We start from the raw sequence: 24,998 nt of genomic DNA, 5'->3' as shown, positions 1-24,998 counted from the left end.
TTTAATTTCTCTGTTGGAAATATTGAACATATTATGCCTTCTGTATGAAATAACCTAATGTTTTGTTATGTTATTCTCTAAACTGTCTAGCAACTTATTGGTAATATCACTTAAAACATCAAAGCGATTCCTAGAATGTATGCTCTTTTATTTATTATTTCATTCAATCTAAAATAAGTATATCCTACTATACATTGTTTTTACAGCTGATTATCCACTAATCACTTTCAAAACACATATCCAAACACTCCCCATATACAAAAAAAACTTATCTTCTCAATCCCTGTGTTACAGGGAATCTTGATAAATCAGAGTAGGTTCACAACATTCATCAATTTTAAATAATGAATTTGGAGGGAAAATGAGAAAAGGAAAATAAGTAGACATTTAAATGATTGGTGTCTTGATACATTCAATCAACGTTTTTTTGGCTTGACATATTAAGTCATTTTGTCCAAATTAAGTCAAAAGGTAACAACCATATTGCATTAAGTGCTTAACTTATTAGCTCAAAAACTAACAGGGGCTATTAAGTATTACCTCAAAACTTTTTAGCAATTGCTGCTATCCAGGCTCTATCTTTATCATTATATGCATAACTAATGCTAGATGCCAACAACACAAACCCTGTAATCTTGTCTTTAGAGTTGTTCCCTTTAAGCAAAGGCAAAATCAATACACAACGTGTCTCTTCAGGAAGCATGTCCCAGTGCTCAGAATCTGATTTTTTTTAACCACAATTCATTACTTTTAAAGGGCTAGCGGCGCAGCTTGTTGCCCGTTTGCCTTCAATCGATATGTATTGAACTTTTATGTTAAATATTAATTAATCCAAGTTATTACTAAAAAAATGTTCCAACTAAAAAAATTTTATCAACTACAAATCTTTTGAACCATATGATAATTCATCTGATTTTTGAGGAAAGTAAAGGGTATCTGTCAAATTAAAGAGGCCAATACGTTGTATTTTTTAATGAATAAAAGGTAAGTCAAACACATAGACCTTCTTTTTATTATTTTTTTTTTAATTTTTTTACCATTAAGGACGTGTATATGTGAATAACACATATTTAGCAACAAAGCTATACATTGATGAGCAAGTTGAAGAAATTATTGATTTCAAAAAAAAAGTTTGATTACGTTTCAATCAAGTCCTTTATATATTACTATCAAACTAAATATAATTTTTATTGATATTATACTTACACTTTATTTGTAAACATGTTTAATGAAAAAGAAAGTGGATCGGCTTCTTCATGTTCTCGTGCTACAACGTCTTCTATCATGTATACTATACATGATGACTTTATGAAAAATACTAGATTCTACCAGATTTCCATGATCCACGAATCAGATGAGGTACATTTACATTATTAAATCTTAAATTAGTAATACTTAATTTTCCTGATTCAACACCATTGGTTATTACTAAACATAGGGGAGTTATGCCATCATTCTTGGAACAATTAAGATGTTTGAAGATAATCAACAATGGTACTATCCGTCTTGCAAAAACTGTAAGAGAAAGGTTCATAAAATGCCCCTTAAACAGGCCAATGTTTTGGATCATGTGGTTGAGAATGAATCATGGGTATGTACACAGGAGAAATGCAAAAAACAAGTCATAGTTGTTGAACCAAGGTATAATAAGAAATTTTATATTCTTTCATTATTGTATTTATCTAATTTGTATGGTTTTTTTTTGTTTAATACCTTAGTTTTATGCTCAAAATTCGAGTACAAAGCTTGGTGGGAGTAGTGACACTTACTCTATTTCATCGGGATGTTAGAAGTATTCTAAACATTTATGCATCAGATTTGATAGAAAAGTATGAAAATATATATATATATTATAAAATCCATTATATAAAATTCATAATTTATTCTAATCATTTCTACATTTTAAGTCTAATTTTGTTTAATTTACTTTTTTTAGATGGGTAAGACTATTGGTTTTCCTGTTGAGATTAATGAACTTAATGGTAGAAAAATGGCTTTCACAATTATAGTTAAAGGCTTTGCCTCTGGAAGAAAATACATTCGTAGTTATAACATATCAAAGATAAGTCATGATGTTGACATAATTTATGCGCTCGAGAAGCTTGAAAAAGCAAACCACATTGAACAGGTTTAACTACAAATAAGTCTTAATCCATTTACAAATTATGTTTTATATACTTGATATTTACCAATCTAAAATACAATTTACAAACTGTTATATAGGACACTGAAACTGAGTCTGTTAATGTTGTGGTCTTAGATTTCAACTCTCAGGATACAATTGGTTTTAAGGTATAATTTTCTACTTTTTTTTCTTTTCATTCCTTTTACATTACTCATATCTCAATCATTAACATATGTTAATTCTTGCATTTAAGGGTTCTGCTTCCTTCGTTGCTAATAATACTCCTATCTCTATTTTTCCAAATACCATTTCAATGAGTCCATCAACCAACCATGACACCACTAGCCTGCTTTCACCAACTACCAATGTGAAACGTAAACTTATAGATGTTTACGATCTTGAAGATACCGTTTGTGAGTCATCAACAAAACCTTCAAAAAAATCCCGTGGAATCAAGGAAACTGTTGTGTCCACCGAACTATTGATTCCTAAAGTCGCGAAGTGAGATCTTATTAACGTTTCAAACAATTTTCAGTTTTTCGTTTTTTATTTATCATTCCAGTCCAACATCAATTTTTAGGTTTTATGGTTTGTCAAGAATACTTTCGTTGTTGGTTTCAGAAATTCTGTTTTCTTTCGTTTTATGTTAAGAATGGATTTTGATTTCCTTATTAAATGTTGTCGTTTATTTAGTTTTAAATTGTTACTCTGTGTATCATAAATATGGTGGATGTCTTTTTGTGTATGGCTGTTTTGTTATTAATAATTCCAACTCTCAATATTTATCATTTTCATGTAATAATCAAACTTATACATCAAAATTGTTTACAGCTGAAACATAAAGGTGCTTACTGCTTCCTGATGTTGGGTTTAGCTTTAACCTTTAAAATACAATATTACCATGTTTCAGGTTTGTTTTCTTGTGCAAATAGAAAACATAACCAAAAAAAGTAGTGCCCAACTCCCATATCTAAAGTCTAATGGTGAATCCCCATTATGAAAAGTTTAAGACCCTAACACGTTCATTATATCTACTATGTAGGGGTATTAGTTTTGAATTTCTATTTCATCATAAACATGTTTTTATAAAATGTTAGTAAAATGCTTTTCTTCAAATAAATGTCTAAACAAGCTTTTCATTAATTAGAACTTCAATAGTATCTGTATTTATACAAAAAAAAAATTGTCCTCAAACTCCAAAGCTGAAACCCTCATGTGGAGATAAATGTCTAAAAAATAGTTCAAAGAGTAATTTACAACCAATAAAACAGACAACAAACTAATACCCTACATCAACCTATCCATAACCATTCACAAAACCATTTCCTACTACAACCAACAACCCACACTCTAACCAAAATAAAGCTGACCCAATAAAAGGAATACTCCAAAAACATAAAGCGCCAACTCCATATCCTCAATAGCTTAGAAAAAACTCAACACTCCCAATTCAAAAACCCGCAAAAAACCACAAATAAACTCCCCAACAGAGCACTGAAAACTAACTCAATATGAAGCAAAAAAACAAATTATTTGAGACTAACCTCAGTGCTACCCTGGTTCAAACAAACCATTCTCTCATCCCCCAGATTTTTATTACTAGCTTCAACCGCAACTTTCTTCATTTTGTAATCTCCTTTAGAATTAATAATGTAATTATCGCCAAATGAATTAACAGCACTAGATCATAGATCATATTCTAAAGAATATGATTCTAATGGTATAAAGAATATGATTCCATCAATATTTTCCTTTTGTATATCGATGCTACTGATGCCCTTCTCCTATCTGTTCTCTTTTCTACTCGAATTCTCACTACTTTTCCCACTATGCCCCTGCATTACCATATTTCAGAACATGTTTCTTAACAAGATATCCACAAACGTTTTATAATGAATAAAAGGTAAGTTAAACACATATACCTAAACCCACCAAATATTCAGCACAAAATCTGGCTAAATATTCTCCAGTTAATAAAAAAATCTGAACCTAAATTGAAAACTTCATTAATTAATAACTTTTTTTATAAAACAAACCTTAACAATTCATGTTCCACTACGTCTGCCCATCTGAAATCCTTTGTCGATCACTTTATTTCCATCTCAGCACCCATAAACTCCGACTGTATTATCTGTGATTTCCTTCTATTGTCGTTGTTTAACGAACCCTTTAAAGTTCCTTCGATCTTCAACTGTACACGAGACGATCCAAAGCGCACCTCACATTCCGCTTAGGTCAAGAATCAATATTCATAGATACAGTTTCAACGCCTCCTTCGTTGCTCACGGTGTTGTTTTACTTTTTTATCCTCATTCTTTACATAAACCCTTTTTTATATTTAAACTTATTAATAAATAAATATACATTTTTAACTTAATCTGACTAAACATATATCACGAAAATGTGTCTTTTGATGTAAAATAAATATTATAACTATTAAATAATCACATTCTCTATGAACTTTTGATAACGATTCGATAGATCTACAACACAAATGGTAAACTCAAACTAAATAGTTGAAAACTTTATTTCTATATTATATACGTTTTTTTTAAACCCATGAATCACATCAAAATAATATATACCCTCTATTCTTTTTTTTAATAGTCAAACTTGATTTTAAAAATGTCTTTACGATGAACAAATTTATTACAAAAACACATATCTACGTTAAATGATTTTAAGTATAGTTATCTTAAAAATTTAAGATAACTAATGTTTAATATTGAAATTTGATCTTTTAGATATGATAAAATAAAACTGTTAAAATAATTTTTGAAATCATTGTTAAGCAAAAAAAAAAATTCAAAAGTAAAAGAAAGTAAATAAACTTTCTATAAGAATCACTATAGTTTAATTTTTTTATTTCTTTTTTTTTCCTGGTTTAACTACCGAAATGTATTTTTTTTCCAATTAACTACAAAAAGTTTGTCTTTTTTTTTTTCCCATCATTTTTATCGAATCCAATAATGTAGATTAAATTTAAATATATAAATACAAATTCATTATAAGAAGTCCACGTCTATTTATTTTTATTAAATATAAGCTTCAAATTGTGTTAAATTAACAATTTTTGTACACGTACCTATTTTTATAATGTGTCAATTTTACTAATTCATAATATATACTATCAATTTATATAACATTGGTTTATTGTAGTTTTATTACAACATCTATTGTTTTTTATGATATAAACATCGTATGGATTCAAATGATTCTAAAGACCGGCGCAAACAAAAAAAAATTAAATTTTGATAGAAAAAAAATCCAATGTCGTGTCCACCACTTGAATTGGTAATTTTTTTCAACCTGTCCATTTTGTTTTATTATCATTACTTTTTATTTAACTTAATTTATAAAAATATTGATTAAGTCAATTTGTATTCCACATAATCAATAAATTATATTATTAATCCGGTAGAGTATTATATATTAAATGTTGTTTTTCCTTATAAAAATAACTACTTTACCGTATATAACATATCCTTATCAACATCTAACCATTTCATTTTATTCTATATATCTTGCAGGTAACAATAAAAATATAAATTCAAATATTTCAGGTGAATATCAGCATATAAGTTTTCAATCTATTTTGGCTTTTAATATTACAAGTTCATTATCCAATGATGCTAAAGATAAAAGAAAACTTAGAAAGTTATATTTGGATAACAAAAAATGTAAGGATATGACCCCCACGCCAAATGGTATATATATATATATATATATATATATATATATATATATATATATATATATATATATATATATATATATATATATATATATATTTTCTATCATGCATTTATAATTACTTTGCTACTAGAGTAGTGTTTTTACATAAAACTTTTAATTTTGTTGATTAGTTTTTTATTTTCTATTAATCTTTTGCGACATAAATAATGCATATTCCCTTATAACATTCTTAGTATTTCACAAGTAACAATTTTTCCGATCAACATTGTTTTGATTTTTTAATATTTTATTTAAATAAATTTCTTATATTTCATTTTCGATGATATAAATATGCATATATTTTTTTTCTTCGTATATATGTTAATTATAAATGTTTTGAGGGTTTTAATAATTTTTTCTTATATATTTTTCTCAGTGCTTACTAATAACAGTAGCAGAAGTCAAACCATGTCATCAAACAAGTTCAATAACGTTACCGGGGACAATCAAAATGTCAACCCAAACATTTATAAAGATAAGCGAAAACAAATAAAAGATTATTTGGATAATAGAAGATTCATTCAGACTTGCACCACACCAATCGGTAATATAATGTATACTTAATTGCGTAATAATATATTCATTTGTTTATTATGTTTGTTTTATTTTTTTGTAATAATTAAAATATTTTTATTTCATAAAGTATATGGAGTGTGCTCAGCAATGTTTCAAATCTACTTCCAATTATACGACAAAAACTCCGTTATCTAACATTACCAATGGTATATCGTATTTTTTTTCACATCAGTTATCCTACTATATAAGTTACATAAAATTATATCTATGCATTGTATACAATTTAAATCATACTATTATCCTTTTTATTTCAAAATTCAATACTGGCATTTATACTTTCAATGTGTGGACACAAATCATTTATCCTTATCAACATCTAACCACTTCAAATTATTCTATATATCTTGCAGGTGACAATGAAAATATAAATTCAAATATTTCAGGTGGATATCAGCATACAACTTTTCAATCTACTTTCACTTTTAATATTACAAGTTCATTATCTAATAATGCTAAAGATAAAAGAAAACTAAGAAAGTTATATTTGGATAACAAAAAATATAAAGATATGACCACCACACCAAATGGTATATTTTTTTTTCTATCATGCATTTATAATTAGTTTGCTACGAGAGTATTCTTTTTACATAATATTTTTAATTTTGTTTATTAGTTTTTATTTTGTGTTAACCTTTTGCGACATAAATAATGCATATTTCCTTATAACACTCTTAGTATTTCACAAGTAATGGTCATCACGATCAACATTGTTTTCATTTTTTAATATTTTATTTAAACAAATTTCTTATATTTCGTTTTTGATGATATAAGTATGTATATATTTCTTTTCTTCCTATATATGTTAAGTTATAAATATTTTGAGGGTTATAATAACTTTTTTCTTATATATTTTTTCAGTGCTTACTAATGACAGTAGCAAATGTCAAATCTTGTCATAAAGCATGTTCAATAATGTTGCCGGTGACAATCAAAATGTCAACCCAAACGTTTATAAAGATAAGCGAAAACAAAGAAAAGATTATTTGGATAATAGAATATTCATTCAGACTTGCACCACACCAAACGGTAATATGCTATATATTATATAATTTATCTTTCATCCATCTAATGTATAATTAATTGTCTAATAATATATTCCTTTGTTTATTATGTTTATTTTATTTTTTTATATTAATTAAAATATTTTTATTTCGTAGCGTGTATGGAGTATGTTCAGCAAAGTTTCAAATCTACTTCCAATTATACGACAACAATTCTGTTATCTAACATTACCAATGGTATATCTAATTTCTTTTCACATCAGTTTTCCTACTATATAAGTTACATAAAATATTATGTATGCATTATATACAATTTAAATCATACTGTTATCATTTTTATTTCAAAATTCAATACTAACATTTATATTTTCAGTGTCAGGAAATAGACAATATTCTATATTGTCTAATGATATGACAGCCATATCTTCGTTAGCAATCACTCGAGATAATTCTATCAGTTTATCTTTGAGAAACAAAAAATCAAAAAGGAAGATCTTAAATATATCTTATATTACCATAGACTTAACATCAGATGAACACTTAAATGTTCAGCATAATCATGTTCAATTCATTTTGGGTATCTCAAAAGGTAACACTAATGATTATATATAAACTATTACTCATTTCAAGAATAATATATTTATATCTTTAATCAAGTTTTTTTAAACAGATTATTTCGACCATGGTCATCAGAGTTTTGTGTGTACGAGTTGTCATGCAAAATTATGGCAAAATGAAGCCCTTAAAGGCAATAAAGATGGTAACAAAACATCTTTTTCAATGTGCTATGGTAACGGAAAGGTCGAGCTTCCTGAATTAAAAGAAGCACTTGAAGATTACCAAAATTTGTATCGTTCTGTTCATCCCAAAGGGAAACATTTTTTGAACAACATTCGTCTGTTCAATTCGATGTTTTCATTTACATCGATGGGTGGAAAAGTTGATTCTTCCGTTAACAAAGGCAAATGTCCATATATTTTCAGACTTAGTGGTCAAAATTACCATTGTATGGGCAACCTTCTACCTATAGATGAATCAAAACCAAAGTTCTCCCAACTATACATATATGATACTGACAACGAACTTTCAAATAGACAACACGCGTTCAGGTATATTTTCATGTTTATTTTTTATAACAATCCTTTTTTTCATTATACTTATTTACCTACTAAATATTAAATATAATCGTCATTATTAACAGTACACAAAAAGATGGGTGCAATTCAACTTCTCAGCAACTTGATATCGAAATCATAAGATTTTTGAAGGTTATGTTGGATTCAACAAATGAGTTGGTTAAGTGTTATAGAATGGCAAGAGATTGTTTTAATGCAAGTCCTAATATAGATCTAAAGTTACGTCTTATAGGAAGAAGACAACAAGATGGAAGGACATATAACCTACCTACCACTTCTGAGGTTGTTGCTTTAATTGTTGGTGACATTAGTAATTCAATTGATAATAGAGATATCATCATAAAAACTAAATCAGGCAATGTACAACATATAAATGAATTGCATCCTGCTTACCTTGCTCTTCAATACCCACTGCTCTTTCCTTATGGGGATGATGGATATCGAGTTGACATCCCTCATAGAGGTGTTACGTGTTCAACGAATAACAAACGATGTAACTGTACAATGAGAGAATTATTTTCTTATAGGATTCAAGACAGAGTTAATATTTTCTCATTAATTCTGAATTCAAGAAGGTTTTTTCAACAATTTCTGGTTGATGCTTATACAATGATTGAAAGTGGGAGGTTGTATTACATACGAAACCAACAAAAAGTTCTTCGATGTGAGTCCTATGAAACTTTATGCAGCGTGAAAAACAATGGAAATACAGATATTTCGAATATTGGACAGCGTGTGATATTGTCTTCTTCTAATACTGGCAGTGCACGCTACATTATGTAAAACTATTTAGATGCCATGTCACTTTGTAAGTGGTTTGGCTACCCAAATTATTTCATAACTGTAACATGCAATCCAAAGTGGCCAGAGATTCAAAGGTTTATTGCTGACACAAACCTCAAACCCGAAGATAGACTGGATATCCTATCTAGGTTGTTCAAAATGAAGCTAGATTCATTGATTAAAGACTTAAAGAAAAATTCATTATTGGGTTCGGTCGAAGCAAGTTGTAACACCCTGTTTATTTATTAGATAAATAAATAAATTAATGAACGAATGGAAGCCCTAAAATAAATAATTATTTATCAAATGATGGTCTTGTAGAGCTAGTTGTCACATTTTAAGAGATTGGGGGTTAAAAGTGTAAAATCCGAAATTAATTAGTAAGTATTAATGAAGGCAGGGGTTACTTAGTAAAATAAGGGACTTCTTTTGTAAAGGAATTCCATGGATGGGGTTGAAAGGGTAACTTATGTACTTAGTTTGAAGAAAGAAGGAGACGGAGGGGCTGGAAATGCCATTATGGCAAACAATTTGGAAATGGACGGGAGTATATAAGGCACCATTGCCTAACCCTAACCCAAAACGGGAGGAGACTTCTCCAGCCGTCAGCCCCCTTCGTTGCTCTCGGACGCCGCCACCACCACTCATGACGTCGGTGCCAACCCGTCTACACCGGAAAGAAAGCTAGGCCGTCGAAGGATGACTTTGTGGATTGCCGACATCGTTCCCCGAGCAGTTACATCGCCGCCGCCCTTTCATCTTCCTCATACTTCGTCATCATCATCTCCTGGCGTGCGACGCTCGTCGCCGGTGCTACTCCAACCATCATCGCTACCTTCTGCCAGTGGAAGTCGTTGTGGAGTCGCTACCATCGTGGAAAGCCGTTGTTTCCCGCTATCTCGCGCCACCATGGCCCCAGCAGCTGTTCCCTTCCGCTGCACGCCACCAGGTGGGGGCTGTTCAATCTAGAGTGCGAAGCTGTTGATGATGATGTTGTTAGGTGGGCGTGATAGGCTACCTGGAGATCAAGAAGAAAACCCACCATGGCCGCCGACCATGGTGGTTGCTGCCTTGAAACCGTTTTCCGTCACCATAGGCCACCGTGAGGTGGTGGCTATGTGAGTAAATCCCTGGATCAGTGTGTTTTGAAGTTGGATGCTTAGTGATTGGCCAAAAATCGTAAAAGCCGCCATGCACCACCGCCGGCCACCATTAGGTGGCTGTGTGTGTGTTTACTTTGCTTAGTGTAGTGTGTGTACACTTTATTGTTAGTATCTTCTTTGTAAATTGTAAAATGGAATAATGAAAGGAAATTCCACCACTTTAAGGTGGTGGCTGCCGCCACCGGCCGCCGTGTCGAGTGGCGGTGTGCTTGCCTTGTGAGTTGACTCGATTGGGGATGCTTGAAACCCTAATGGGCCCAATGAAACCAAATGGGCTTAGTGAAAACCCTAATGAGTCTAATGGACTCTAATTGACCCAATAAAACTCTAATAGGCTTAATGACATTCTAGTGGGCTTAATAGGCCCAATAAAGCCCTAAATAACCTAAAAGTCCAACAAATTAATTAATGGGCTAGTATTTGGGATGGAAACCCTAAGTAGGGTTTGGAAAACCCTAATGCCAATAAAATCCTAATTTTGAGAATCATTGGAACACTCACGCGGGAATTATTTAATAAACTAAAATAATAATTAATAATCATTTGCAACTAGCTTAAGGCAATAATGGACTTAATGGATTAAGTTCTTAATGGTTTAAGTAAGAAACACTTAACCGTAATCATCATTTCATGTGAAAGCCCTAATCTCACTCGGGCCTTGAATTGGGACTTCCTATCGGGCTTTTGCGATTCGACTATTAGTGGGCCATCCAAGAACAAGTTAATGGACCAAAGTAATTAGATGGGCTTTAGGATAAGGCCCATGTGAGGACTTAGGCCCAATTTGGAAAATTGGGCCATAAATGAGCCATAATTGGACCTTTATGATTATGTTATAATGGGCCATGGGAATTGGATTGGAATAATTGGATGGGCGTTAAGGAAAGACCGTGTAGTGGTCTGGGCCCAATTTGGAAAATTAGGCCATATGTTGTGCTTTGGCCCATGATTTGACCTTGGGCTTGTAACCCAATTATTAATTGGATGTATTATCCTAGCAGTGTTAGATGTTGATCATGAGTTAGTATTGCATGTTAGTGATGTATGCCAGTTGATATGCTAGTTTGGTAGGTCTGTAGGACTACCTGTGATATTGTCTGATTTCCTGTATGTGTATTTATCTATTACATGTCGACATGTTATGTGGGATGGGTTGAGGTTATATTGCTCCGTGCGGTAGCCAACAAACCCTAGAGTATTCCAGATATGAGCTGGGGGCCCGGTAGGCATTCCAGACTCATACCGAGGACTCGGGAGCATTCCAGATACGAGTTGAGGGCCCGGTAGGCATTCCAAACTCGTACTGAGGGCTCGATGGCATTCCAGATACGAGCTGAGGGCCCGATAGGCATTCCAGACTCGTACTGAGGGTCCAGGGGGTAATCCAGCTTATAAAGTTGTGGACTCATTGCATGCTGTTCAGTTGTTATGATATGTTATTTGTTCATGTATTATTGGACTGTATGTGTATCGGTATTTTGGGGGTAACTCACTAAGCCTTCGAGCTTACATTTATTGATTATTGTTTCAGGTGTAGTAGATGACCGTAGGAAGGCAAAGGCGTGATCGTACATATCCTCATTTTCATGGATTTTATGATTTGATTTTGGGGATACTCTAATGTTTAAACTATTTTGAAACCAAACTATAATAACTTAACGGTTCTTAAATGTATTAAAAAGTTTTAAATTGGCTTCAATTTTATGGGTGTTACACAGGTAATTTATATTAATAATGCATTGTTAAAGTGTTTTTATATATTTTGTTAATATGTTTTTTTATTTTTCAAAATCTTATAATACGTCTCTATGTAAATAAATTTTCAGTTGTTTATACGGTGGAGTTTCAAAAGCACGGCCTACCTCATGCTCATATATGTCTATTTATGCACTCTGATTACAAGCTCCCAACCATTGAACATATCGATCGCGTTATTTCTGCTGAAATTCCAAACAAAGACGACGATCCAGAATTGTATGCACTTGTCAGCGAGTTCATAATGCATGGTCCTTGTGGTGGTGATAATCCTAAATTCCCATGCATGATTGATAACAAGTGTTCAAAAAACTCCCCAAAGACATTCACAGAGCATACTTCGGTTGATGAAAATGGTTATCCAATATATAGGAGACGTAATGATGGATCTTTTGTTGAAAAGTCTGGTGTTAATTTAGACAATAGAAGTGTGGTTCCATATCACAAACTGCTTTTGAAAAGATACCAAGCTCACATTAATGTTGATTGGTGCAATCAGGGTGGTTCCATCAAATATTTGTTCAAATATATTAACAAGGGCCCTGATAGGGCTACTGTTGCGGTTGTACCAAGCAACAACGCAGATGATAAAGATGATGTAGTTGACGAAATAAAAAACTACTACGATTGTAGATATTTGTCTGCATGTGAAGCTTCGTGGTGTATATTCAAATTTGATGTTCATTTCAGGACTCCTTATGTTGTGAGGCTTCCTTTTCATCTTCCTGGACAACAAAATGTTGTATACGGTGCTGACGATGATATTGAAGATGTCCTCAATAAACAGTGTGTTTCTTCTTCGATGTTCTTAGCTTGGATGGAGTGTAATAAACATAATAAGGAAGCACGCAAGCTTTCTTATGTTGAATTTCCTACCAAGTTTATTTGGAAATTGAAGGAACGTTGTTGGAAGCCAAGAGAAAAAGGATTTTCTATCGGTCGAATTCACATTGTCTCTCCTAATGTTGGCGAAGCATATTTTTTTGAGAATCCTTTTAAATAAAGTCAAAGGTCCGAAATGTTTTGTAGACATTCGTACGGTTAATGGACATGTGTGTGCTACTTTTAGAGAGGCGTGTTATGCTCTTGGACTTTTGGAAGATGATAGGGAATATATTGATGCAATTGAGGAAGCAAGTCTTTCAGGTTCTAGATATTATTTGCGTTATTTATTTGCAACTATGCTGAAGTCTAATAGTTTGTCGAGACCGTACTTTGTCTGGGAAAAAACTTGGCAATACTTATCAGATGAAATTCTCTACAATCAACAACTAAGATTAAAGGCACCAGGTAATATGTTATTTTTCATTATTTAAATTAATTTTTTACTTAATAATTCTTACATAATATATTATATTTATTGAATAAAATTTATTATATATTTTTATATATTTAACTAAAACTTATTAACCTTATTATTATCATTAAGTTTTAATTTTATATAGTTATATATCTATAAAAATTAACTTGCAAATTTCTACAGGTTTATCGCTTGATGAGGATCAATTTAAGAACTTGACACTTTATGAGATTGAAATTTTTTTACTCCAGAACAATTCAACCCTCAAAGATTTTGATGGAATGCCCTACCCTGATCATGAGTTTACATCTTCTTCAAATAATCGATTGATTACTAAGGAGCTAGATTTTGACAGGACGACTCTATTGCAAGAGTTTTATCAGCTACTTGGTTCATTAACAGAAGAACAAAGAGGTGTTTTCGATGATATTATCACAAATGTTAAAAAAAAGGAGGTGTCTTTTTATTTTACGGTTACGGAGGTACAGGGAAATATTTCTCTGGAAAACATTATCCGCTTCTTTAAGATCGGAGGGTGAAATCATGTTAAATGTTGCTTTAAGTGGTATTGCTTCCTTATTATTGACATGAGGTAGGGCAACGCACTCTCGATTTATAATCCCTTTAAATCTTACCGAGGATTCGTTTTGTTCTATAACGCCGGAAAGTGATGTTGCTGAATTGTTAAAAAAAACATCATTGATTATATGGGACGAGGCACCCATGATTCATAAGCATGCCTTTGAAGCTTTGGATAGATCTTTGAAGGATATATTGGGTTGTCGTCTTCGTAGCAACTCAAAATTGCCATTTGGAGGAAATGCAATTGTTTTTGGAGGTGATTTCAGAGAAATTCTACTTGTTGTTCCTAATGGAAGTAGACAAGACATCGTCAATGCTTCAATAAGTTTCTCCTATATTTGGTCAAATTGCAAGGTCTTAAGATTAACAAAAAACATGAGGTTAAGTCTTCAAACATCTAATATTGTAGAAAGAGCCACATTTGCAAACTGGATTTTGAATATAGGTGAAGGAAAGGTTGGTGGCTTAAACGACGATGAATCAATTGTTGATATACCAGATGATATTCTCATTACAGATTCATCGGATCCTATTGGCTCATTAATTACATTTATCTATCCTTTTATTGTTGAAAATGCCAATAATCCGATGTTTTTTTTTCGAGAAAGAACAATCCTTGCACCGAAAAACGAAGTTCTTCAAGAAATAAACAATTGTTTGTTAAAATTATATCCGGGAGATGAAAAAGTATACTTAAGTTCAGACAGTCTTTGTCAATCGGAGTTTGTACACGATGATTTTGATGAATCTTTATACTCTCCTGATGTTCTAAATGGCCTTAGACCTTCAGGTATGCCAATTCATAAATTGGTACTAAAAGTCGGTGTTCCAGTTATGTTATTGAGGAATATTGACCATAAATATGGTTTGTGTAATGGAACAAGTGAAACGACCCAAAAATTTCATTTTTCAATATAACCAAAAACCATAAATCTGAGTATCCTATCATAAAACCACACACTATGTTTCTCAACCATAATAAAATACTGTGAGGAAAACTGTATCATAACTTAAACATATCATAATCAAGAAACTGAATCAACTCCCAGGATAAAAACTGAAGCTGTGGTGTGTGCGATGCCATCATCCCGAGCTCTTCCCTTTGCTTGCGGAAGTACATGAAACCAAAACTGAAACTGTAAGCACGAAGCTTAGTGAGCTCCCCCAAACTACCACATACCATGCAATAACATATAAAGCACATACTGGGGCCTTGCCCCCTCCATCGGACCGAAGTCCGAAGCTGACTGACTGGGACCTTGTCCCCTCCATCGGACTGAAGTCCGAAGCTGACTGACTGGGACCTTGTCCCCTCCATCGGACCGAAGTCTGAAGCTGACTGACTGGGACCTTGTCCCCTCCATCGGACTGAAGTCCGAAGCTGACTGTCTGGGACCTTGTCCCCTCCATCGGACCGAAGTCCGAAGCTAACTGACTGGGACCTTGTCCCCTAAATCGGACCGGAGTCCGAAGCTAACTGACTGAACATAGCATAGCATAACATGTCAACTAGCATAAACACATACATCCTGTCTAAGCCACGGAGGCGTCAAACATACTAACTACTGTATTGGACCGGAGTCCTGAAACTACTGCTAACTGAACGGGCCGGCATTGTGGCCTTAGACCCTGTTCCTACTGGAAGGAAACTCACCTCGTGAACTGGCTGCTGTGTGTATGGCTCTGGAAGCTAACTGCTGCTGCTCCGGTATCTCCCCGGCTACAAATCCATAACACACTCAATCAAATGCTAATCACTGCACTGGGGTAAAATGACTCTTTTACCCTTGGTCAAAGTCAACTCTCCTGATCAAAGTTAACCCACAGTTGACCTGACTCGCCGAGTTGGGCCGCCAACCCGCCGAGTCCCTATTCTCACTTCTCAACCCTACTCACTGCTACTCGTCGAGTATGGCATCAACTCGACGAGTTCCCTTTCGAATCTAAAACTTCAGGCAATCTGCATCCGACTCGCCGAGTCGTATGAACAACTCGACGAGTTGTTCTTCGGGCTAAGAAGATTGCCTTGGACTCGCCGAGTTGTATGAACAACTCGCCGAGTCCATCCATTATTGAGTCTGACCTCAAACTCGCTGAGTCCACTCTACCACTCACTGGTCCCACTCGGCATCACTCAAAAGGGAAAAATCGGGGACTCGCGACTCGACTCGCCGAGTCGTTCTCCCGACTCGCCGAGTCGTTCTCCCGACTCGCCGAGTCGCTTGCATGCAACAACTCAAAACTCGATTCCGCTTGAATCTAGTGTATAAAACTTATAGATCTGGACTCCCTTAACTCGATTAGCACGTAAAGATTCTATCTTTACGTGCCCATATGCATCCATGAAGATAAAATAGCTCAAAAACCATAATAAAGGCTAGATCTAGGGTTTTCATGCAAAGTATCATCAAAAAGGAAATAGATCCGGGCTCTACAACTCCTAAATGAATAGATCTAAGGATATCTCGACCTATTAGGGCATCCATACAATCATAAGGCTTGAGAAAAGCATCAAACTAGATCTAGAAGAGTTCTAATGGGGGTTTAAAGCATAAAAGGGGAGGAAATCCGAAGGATACCTCAAAGAACTCTGATTTGCCCTTGGATCCTTGCTCTACACCTCTTCTCCTTGCTCCTATCTTCTTCTTCTTCTTCAAGCCTTCAAAATTTCACACAAGGACACTTAGATCACTCAAGGATGGATTAGGGTTTTCTCACAGCTCTCTGAGGGTGAAGGAGGCGAGATTGGGGGCTATAAGGTGGTTTAAATAGTGAGCAACCCGGGGATTTAGGGTTTCTTCCAGGCAGGAAGACTCGCCAAGTCCCGAATATGGACTCGCCGAGTCGCCGACTAACACGTGCTCGAAATCCCGTCCCTACTCGGCGAGTCAGGCTATGAACTCGTCGAGTCCCTCTTGCAACCTTCTAAATAAATACTATGGAATCATCATACCGGAGACGGGTCGTTACAATTCTCCCCCACTTATCTCAGACTTCGTCCTCGAAGTCTGCTACGGCTGAATCTGCAAATATCTCTGGGTAGTGCTCTCTCATCTCCTCCTCAGCCTCCCACGTCCACTCAGACCCCTTCCGGTGCTGCCACTGCACCTTCACTAACTGAATTTCCTTGTTCCTCAAGGTCTTTGTCTTCCAGTCTAGAATCGCGACCGGCCTCTCAATATAATTCAGGCTGCTATCAACCTGAATATCCTCTAGGGGAACGACTGCTGACTCATCCACCAAACACTTCCTCAACTGAGACACATGGAAAGTGTTGTGGATCTGACTAAGCTCCTCAGGAAGATCCAACCGATAAGCAACCCGACCCACCCGGGCCAAAACCCTGAAAGGACCAATAAACCTGGGACCCAACTTGCCCCTCTTCCGGAACCTGATGACACCCTTCCAAGGTGAGACCTTCAGAAGGACCATATCACCCACCCGGAACTCCAAGTCTGAACGCCTCCTGTCGGCGTAGCTCTTCTGCCGACTCTGCGCAGTCTACAGTCTACTACGGACCTGCTGGATCAACTCGGTCGTCTTGAGCACCACCTCTGTGCACCCGATGACTCGCTGACCGACCTCGCCCCAACAAATCGGGGTCCTACACTTCCTCCCATAAAGCATCTCAAAGGGAGGTCGATCAATGCTTGCATGATAACTGTTGTTATACGAAAATTCCGCTAACGGAAGATAAGTATCCCAACTGCCACCGAAATCTAGAACACATGCCCTGAGCATGTCCTCGAGAGTCTGTATCGTCCTCTCGCTCTGCCCGTCCGTCTGAGGGTGGAAAGCGGTGCTGAAATGGAGACGAGTACCCATCTCGTCATGAAATCGCTTCCAGAATCTGGATGTAAAACGGACATCTCGATCTGACACCACCGATACCGGCACTCCATGACGTGCCACAATCTCACGCACATAGATATCGGCTAACTTTTCTGCCGATATACTCTCCTGGATCGGGATAAAATGAGCACTCTTCGTCAACCGATCCACTACTACCCATATCGAATCTACTCCTCGTGCGGTCCTGGGAAGCTTGGTAACAAAATCCATGGTGATCTCCTCCTTGAGGCCCTCAACCTGAGCCTCCTTGATCCGCTCCAACAATGGAGTGATTACTGTCATCCTCAAACACAGATCTCTGATAGGGGCTGCCGACACTTTGCGGCTTAGGGCGTCGGCCACCACGTTGGCCTTCCCTGGATGGTAAAGGATCTCACAGTCATAATCCTTCAGCACATCCAACCATCTCCTCTGCCTCATGTTCAGACTCCGCTGATCCATAAGGTACCTCAAACTCTTGTGATCCGTGTAGATAGTACAATGGACCCCATAAAGATAATGTCTCCAAATCTTGAGGGCAAACACAACCGCCCCCAGCTCTAAATCATGGGTAGGATAATTAGCCTCGTGAGGCTTCAACTGTCTCAAGGCGTAGGCTATCACATGGCCTCGTTGCATCAACACTGCTCCCATACCTATGATCGAGGCATCACAGTAGACTACGAAGTCCTCTACTCCCTCTGGCAAGGTAAGGATCGGAGCCTCGCACAATCTCTGTCTGAGGGTCTCGAACGCTGCCTGCTGCTCAGGCCCCCAACGAAATACCACCGACTTCTTGGTCAGTCGGGTGAGCGACACTGCTATCTTGGAGAAATCCTGAATGAATCTCCGGTAATATCCTGCCAACCCTAGGAAGCTCCGAATCTCAGATGGAGACTTCGGGACCTCCCACTGCATCACGACCTCTATCTTGGCCAGATCTACCAAAATACCCTTCTGGTTGACGAGGTGACCAAGGAACTGCACCTCGCGCAACCAGAACTCACACTTGGAGAACTTTGCGAAAAGTCTCTCCCTCCTCAAAACCTACAGCACCTCCCGCAAGTGCTCCTCGTGCTGCTCCTGCGTCTTGGAATACACCAAGATATCATCTATGAATACTATCACTGACCGATCCAGCATCGGCCTGCACACGCGATTCATGAGATCCATGAACGCGACTGGAGCATTAGTGAGCCCAAATGGCATCACCACAAACTCATAATGACCATACCTGGTCCTGAAAGCAGTCTTCTGCACATCCTCATCTCTAACCCGCATCTGATGGTAACCGGAGCGTAGATCGATCTTGGAGAACCAAGACGCTCCCTGAAGCTGATCAAACAAATCATCTATCCTCGGAAGTGGGTAACGGTTCTTCACCGTTACCTTATTCAACTCCCGGTAATCTATACACATACGATGCGATCCATCCTTCTTCCTCACAAACAGGATCGGCGCTCCCTAAGGCGAACTACTCGGCCGAATGAAACCTTTGTCTAGAAGCTCTTGCAGCTGCGTAGACAACTCCTGCATCTCAGGGGGAGCCAGGCGATACGGTGCCTTGGCTATCAGAGCCGCACCAGGGATTAGATCGATCCTAAACTCAACCTGCCTCTCAGGAGGTATTCCCGGTAAATCCTCGGGAAATACATCCGGGTAGTCTCGCACTACCGGAACATCATCTACTGCTACCTTACCCTTCTCCCGAGCATCTACTACGTAAGCTATATACCCAGCGCAACCCTGCTGGAAATAACGTCTCACTCTCGCGGCGGAACAAAAGGTCGGTCCACGTTGTGGCCTCTCGCCCTGAATCACTAACTCTCCCCCACTGGGAGTGCGAACCCTCACTAACTGCTGCTCACAATCAATCACCGCCCCATTGGGGCTCAGCCAATCCATGCCTACTGTAACCTTATTCCCTTGCAAGGGAATAGGAACCAGATCCACTGAAAACTGCTCATCAAACAACTGAAGTGAACACTCTCTATATACTCTGTCGACCCTCACGGTCCTGTCATCTGCTATCTCAACCTCTAATGGACAATCCAGCTCCCCCGGAGCTCTACTAAATCTCTTGCTAAGCACAAGTGATACGAATGATCGGGTAGCCCCCGAATCGAATAATACCATAGCAGAAATGCCGTTCACAAAGAACGACCCTATACAAAACATATAATCATAAGCAACAATCAATCAGTAAAATAAAGATGAAGGGAAGAGACATACCCGTCACCACATCAGGAGTCACTCGCGCCTCCTCTGCTGTCATCTGAAACGCCCTGCTCTTCGCCACTGGCGCCTCGGCTCGGCCCTGCCGGCCATCTGTAATCCTTAAAGTAGCAGGAGCAGGTGCAGCCACCTTCCTTGCTGCAGCTAAGCTCGGGCACTGGGACTTTTTATGTCCCCTCTGATTGCACTGAAAGCAAATCAGATCTGATGCTGCAACGGCAGTAGCAGGGGCCGTACAATCCCTGCTCAAATGCCCAATCCGACCGCACTTGTAGCAGCCGGAACTCCCTGCCTTCCACACCCCATCGTGCATCTTCCCACACCTTCCACATCGACCGTGGCTCGGCTGACTCCTGGACCAGTGATCGGAAACCTTGGGCTTTTTGCCCGAACTGCCTGTACCCGAAACCGCCTCTGGTTTCCTCTTCTTCTCCATCTCGAGATCAATCTCCCTCTCCCGAGCCCTAGCAATCATGCCATCCAGCGTTTTACAGCTGGACCGGCTCACAAACTGGCGGATATCGCTCCGCAACATCTCATGATAACGGGCCTTCTTCATATCCTCATCGGCTGCATACTGAGGAATGAGAAGAGCCCTCTCCCTGAACTTGGCGGTGATCTCCGCCACTGTCTCTGTAGTCTGGGTGAGGTCCTGAAACTCTCTAGCTAACTGCTGCACCTCAATAACCGGTGCAAACTCCATCCTGAACCTGGTAGAGAAGTCAGCCCAGGTCATGGCATCCAATGCTGCATCATCTCCAATGGTATGTCTGACCTCCTCCCACCAATCTCGTGCCCTGTCCTTTAGAAGACAGGACGCCAATCTGGCCTTGTCCCCCTCGGGACACCTGCTAGTGCGGAAAGCGTTGGCCACATCCGCCAACCATCTAGTACTCGCTATGGGGTCCCGCGCCCCATGATAGTCCGGAGCTCCACATGCCCTGAACTCCCTGAATGTAAGGGTGCGCGACCCCATCATGGCCGCCACCTCGGCACGGAAGGTGCCCAATCTCTCATCCATTAGCTCTAGGATACCCTCCTTGATCGAACCGAAGATCACAGGAGTCTACTCTATAATGATACGAGTAATCTCTAAAGAAAGAAACTCTCGGGTCTGCTCATCCATACGCTCGTCCCCCGAGCCTGAACCTGATCCCTCCCCGGCACCTCCACTGCCGGCTGCTGGTCTCGAACGCAAAACCACCATGCTGAAACACATCACAACGACATCAGAAAACTGAAATATCTCGAGGGATCATTGATACTACAACTAGCTTCCTGGTCTTGTCTCGGCCTTCCTTGATTCGAGTACGGATCCTCTGCTTTCAGTAGTACGGGCCCATACTACCTTCCACATCTATCCGTACTTTCCTCAAGAACTGCCTTGACTCCACCAAGTCACTTCTACTACTACTGATCTCTGCTACTCTCATCCTAGGCTTGCCCTAGGGAAATCTCTGACTCCACTCAACCAGTCCTCAGCTGCTGAAGGCCTCCTTATAATGCTAATTAGCCACCACCTGAACACCATCACATGTGACGAGGCTCGGATAATCCTTCAAGTAAAAGACTCGTCCCTATAACGGTTGGACTCAGACAAGAGCTGCGCAATAGGGCCAATTCCAACACTCTGAGATTATTCAACCCTGATCACATGTGGTGTGACGTGTTCACCTAATGGCTAACTCCCATCACTCAGAGTCCCACAAAGCACAAAGCAAGCAGCATTCGAACACAAGAACTACTCAAGCAATCCTATCCCCATAACGAGGAAACTGTACTAGCATACAATGCTAAGCTCATACTATCAGGCATAACCTAAACAGACTATCCTATTGCTGTCTACTCAATACTAGCATGCAATACACATAAAGTTGTAACACATAAAGCAGGCACATAAGGCATCCTCCTAGATCCTTAGTCCTATACTAGCATGATGTTCTACTGAAACTGAAACTGAACAAATAACTTGTATGGGTAATTTGGGAGTACTTACTTGAGCTCGGCTGATCGCATGCACCACACCCTTATCTTGTTTTTTTTTTTAAATTTCTTTCTTTCTAAGTGCTTTCAAAATTCTTTAGAAAACATTTTCTTTTTTAAAAAATCTTTTTATCTTCCCCTTAGTTTGAGTTCAGATACACCCAGAAGTGTATCCGAATCCCTCAAACCAAGGCTCTGATACCAACTTGAAACGACCCAAAAATACGACCCAAAAATTTCATTTTTCAATATAACCAAAAACCATAAATCTGAGTATCATATCATAAAACCACACACTATGTTTCTCAACCATAATAAAATATTGTGAGGAAAACTGTATCATAACTGAAACATATCATAATCAAGAAACTGAATCAACTCCCAGGATAAAAACTGAAGCTGTGGTGTGTGCGATGCCATCATCCCGAGCTCTTCCCTTTGCTTGCGGAAGTACCTGAAACCAAAACTGAAACTGTAAGCACGAAGCTTAGTGAGCTCCCCCAAACTACCACATACCATGCAATAACATATAAAGCACATACTGGGGCCTTGCCCCCTCCATCGGACCGAAGTCCGAAGCTGACTGACTGGGACCTTGTCCCCTCCATCGGACCGAAGTCCGAAGCTAACTGACTGGGACCTTGTCCCCTCCATCGGACCGAAGTCCGAAGCTGACTGACTGGGACCTTGTCCCCTCCATCGGACCGAAGTCCGAAGCTGACTGTCTGGGACCTTGTCCCCTCCATCGGACCGAAGTCCGAAGCTAACTGACTGGGACCTTGTCCCCTAAATCGGACCGGAGTCTGAAGCTAACTGACTGAACATAGCATAGCATAACATGTCAACTAGCATAAACACATACATCCTGTCTAAGCCACGGAGGCGTCAAACATACTAACTACTGTATTGGACCGGAGTCCTGAAACTACTGCTAACTGAACGGGCCGGCATTGTGGCCTTAGACCCTGTTCCTACTGGAAGGAAACTCACCTCGTGAACTGGCTGCTGTGTGTATGGCTCTGGAAGCTAACTGCTGCTGCTCCGGTATCTCCCCGGCTACAAATCCATAACACACTCAATCAAATGCTAATCACTGCACTGGGGTAAAATGACTCTTTTACCCTTGGTCAAAGTCAACTCTCCTGATCAAAGTCAACCCACAGTTGACCTGACTCGCCGAGTTGGGCCGCCAACCCGCCGAGTCCCTATTCTCACTTCTCAACCCTACTCACTGCTACTCGTCGAGTATGGCATCAACTCGACGAGTTCCCTTTCGAATCTAAAACTTCAGGCAATTTGCATCCGACTCGCCGAGTCGTATGAACAACTCGACGAGTTGTTCTTCGGGCTAAGAAGATTGCCTTGGACTCGCCGAGTTGTATGAACAACTCGCCGAGTCCCTCCATTACTGAGTCTGACCTCAAACTCGCTGAGTCCACTCTACCACTCACTGGTCCCACTCGGCATCACTCAAAAGGGAAAAATCGGGGACTCGCGACTCGATTCGCCGAGTCGTTCTCCCGACTCGCCGAGTCGCTTGCATGCAACAACTCAAAACTCGATTCCGCTTGAATCCAGTGTATAAAACTTATAGATCTGGACTCCCTTAACTCGATTAGCACGTAAAGATTCTATCTTTACGTGCCCATATGCATCCATGAAGATAAAATAGCTCAAAAACCATAATAAAGGCTAGATCTAGGGTTTTCATGCAAAGTATCATCAAAAAGGAAATAGATCCGGGCTCTACAACTCCTAAATGAATAGATCTAAGGATATCTCGACCTATTAGGGCATCCATACAATCATAAGGCTTGAGAAAAGCATCAAACTAGATCTAGAAGAGTTCTAATGGGGGTTTAAAGCATAAAAGGGGAGGAAATCCGAAGGATACCTCAAAGAACTCTGATTTGCCCTTGGATCCTTGCTCTACACCTCTTCTCCTTGCTCCTATCTTCTTCTTCTTCTTCTTCAAGCCTTCAAAATTTCACACAAGGACACTTAGATCACTCAAGGAAGGATTAGGGTTTTCTCACAGCTCTCTGAGGGTGAAGGAGGCGAGATTGGGGGCTATAAGGTGGTTTAAATAGTGAGCAACCCGGGGATTTAGGGTTTCTTCCAGGCAGGCAGACTCGCCGAGTCCCGAATATGGATTCGCCGATTCGCCGACTAACACGTGCTCGAAATCCCGTCCCTACTCGGCGAGTCAGGCTATGAACTCGCCGAGTCCCTCTTGCAACCTTCTAAATAAATACTATGGAATCATTATACCGGAGACGGGTCGTTACAACAAGGTTGCGAGTTATAGCATTGGGTAAGCGTGTTATAGAAGCAGAGATAATTTCTGGAAGTAATATAAGAAAACGTACGTTTATTCCAAGAATGTCACTGATCCCGTCGGATAAAAAGATTCCTTTCACATTTTAGTGAAGACAATTCCCACTTGTTGTATGCTTTGCGATGACAATAAACAAAAGTCAAGGACAGTCGCTATCAAATGTTGGTTTGTTTTTTAGACAACCAGTGTTTACTCATGGACAGTTGTGTGTTGTATTGTCTAGAGTTAAAAGCAGAGACGGATTGAAAATATTAATTTTAAACAACGAAGGAAACTCTACCAATAAGACATCTAATGTTGTATTCAAAGAAGTATTTGGAAATTTATGATTTTAAAAAATTATTTAGAATATTTCATTAATGATTTTTTTTTTTTTTTGTATTTTGGTTTCAATTACATACTTATTCAATAAACTCTTCACTTATATGTGTTGTATTATTTTAATAATTCGTTGA

The 24,998-nt window shown here is 38.2% G+C and overlaps 1 protein-coding gene across 1 annotated transcript; it reads left to right on the top strand.

The window, feature by feature from the left end:
• The first annotated feature begins 10,055 nt into the window (after positions 1-10,055).
• LOC145089194 (uncharacterized) lies at positions 10,056-24,789 on the top strand. The gene is made up of 8 exons (XM_079027666.1): positions 10,056-10,305; positions 10,357-10,474; positions 10,520-10,578; positions 12,346-13,060; positions 13,173-13,564; positions 13,758-14,109; positions 14,171-14,946; positions 24,722-24,789. Exons 1-8 carry the CDS (start codon positions 10,056-10,058, stop codon positions 24,787-24,789), a joined length of 2,730 nt encoding a protein of 909 aa, XP_078883792.1.
• Positions 24,790-24,998: the final 209 nt, after the last annotated feature.

The sequence above is a fragment of the Lactuca serriola genome, chromosome 2 (genome assembly GCF_051521515.1).
Source record: "Lactuca serriola cultivar US96UC23 chromosome 2, Lser_US96UC23_V15, whole genome shotgun sequence".
NCBI classification, from domain to species: Eukaryota; Viridiplantae; Streptophyta; class Magnoliopsida; order Asterales; family Asteraceae; genus Lactuca; species Lactuca serriola.
This window is presented reverse-complemented; position numbering and strand designations above follow the sequence as displayed.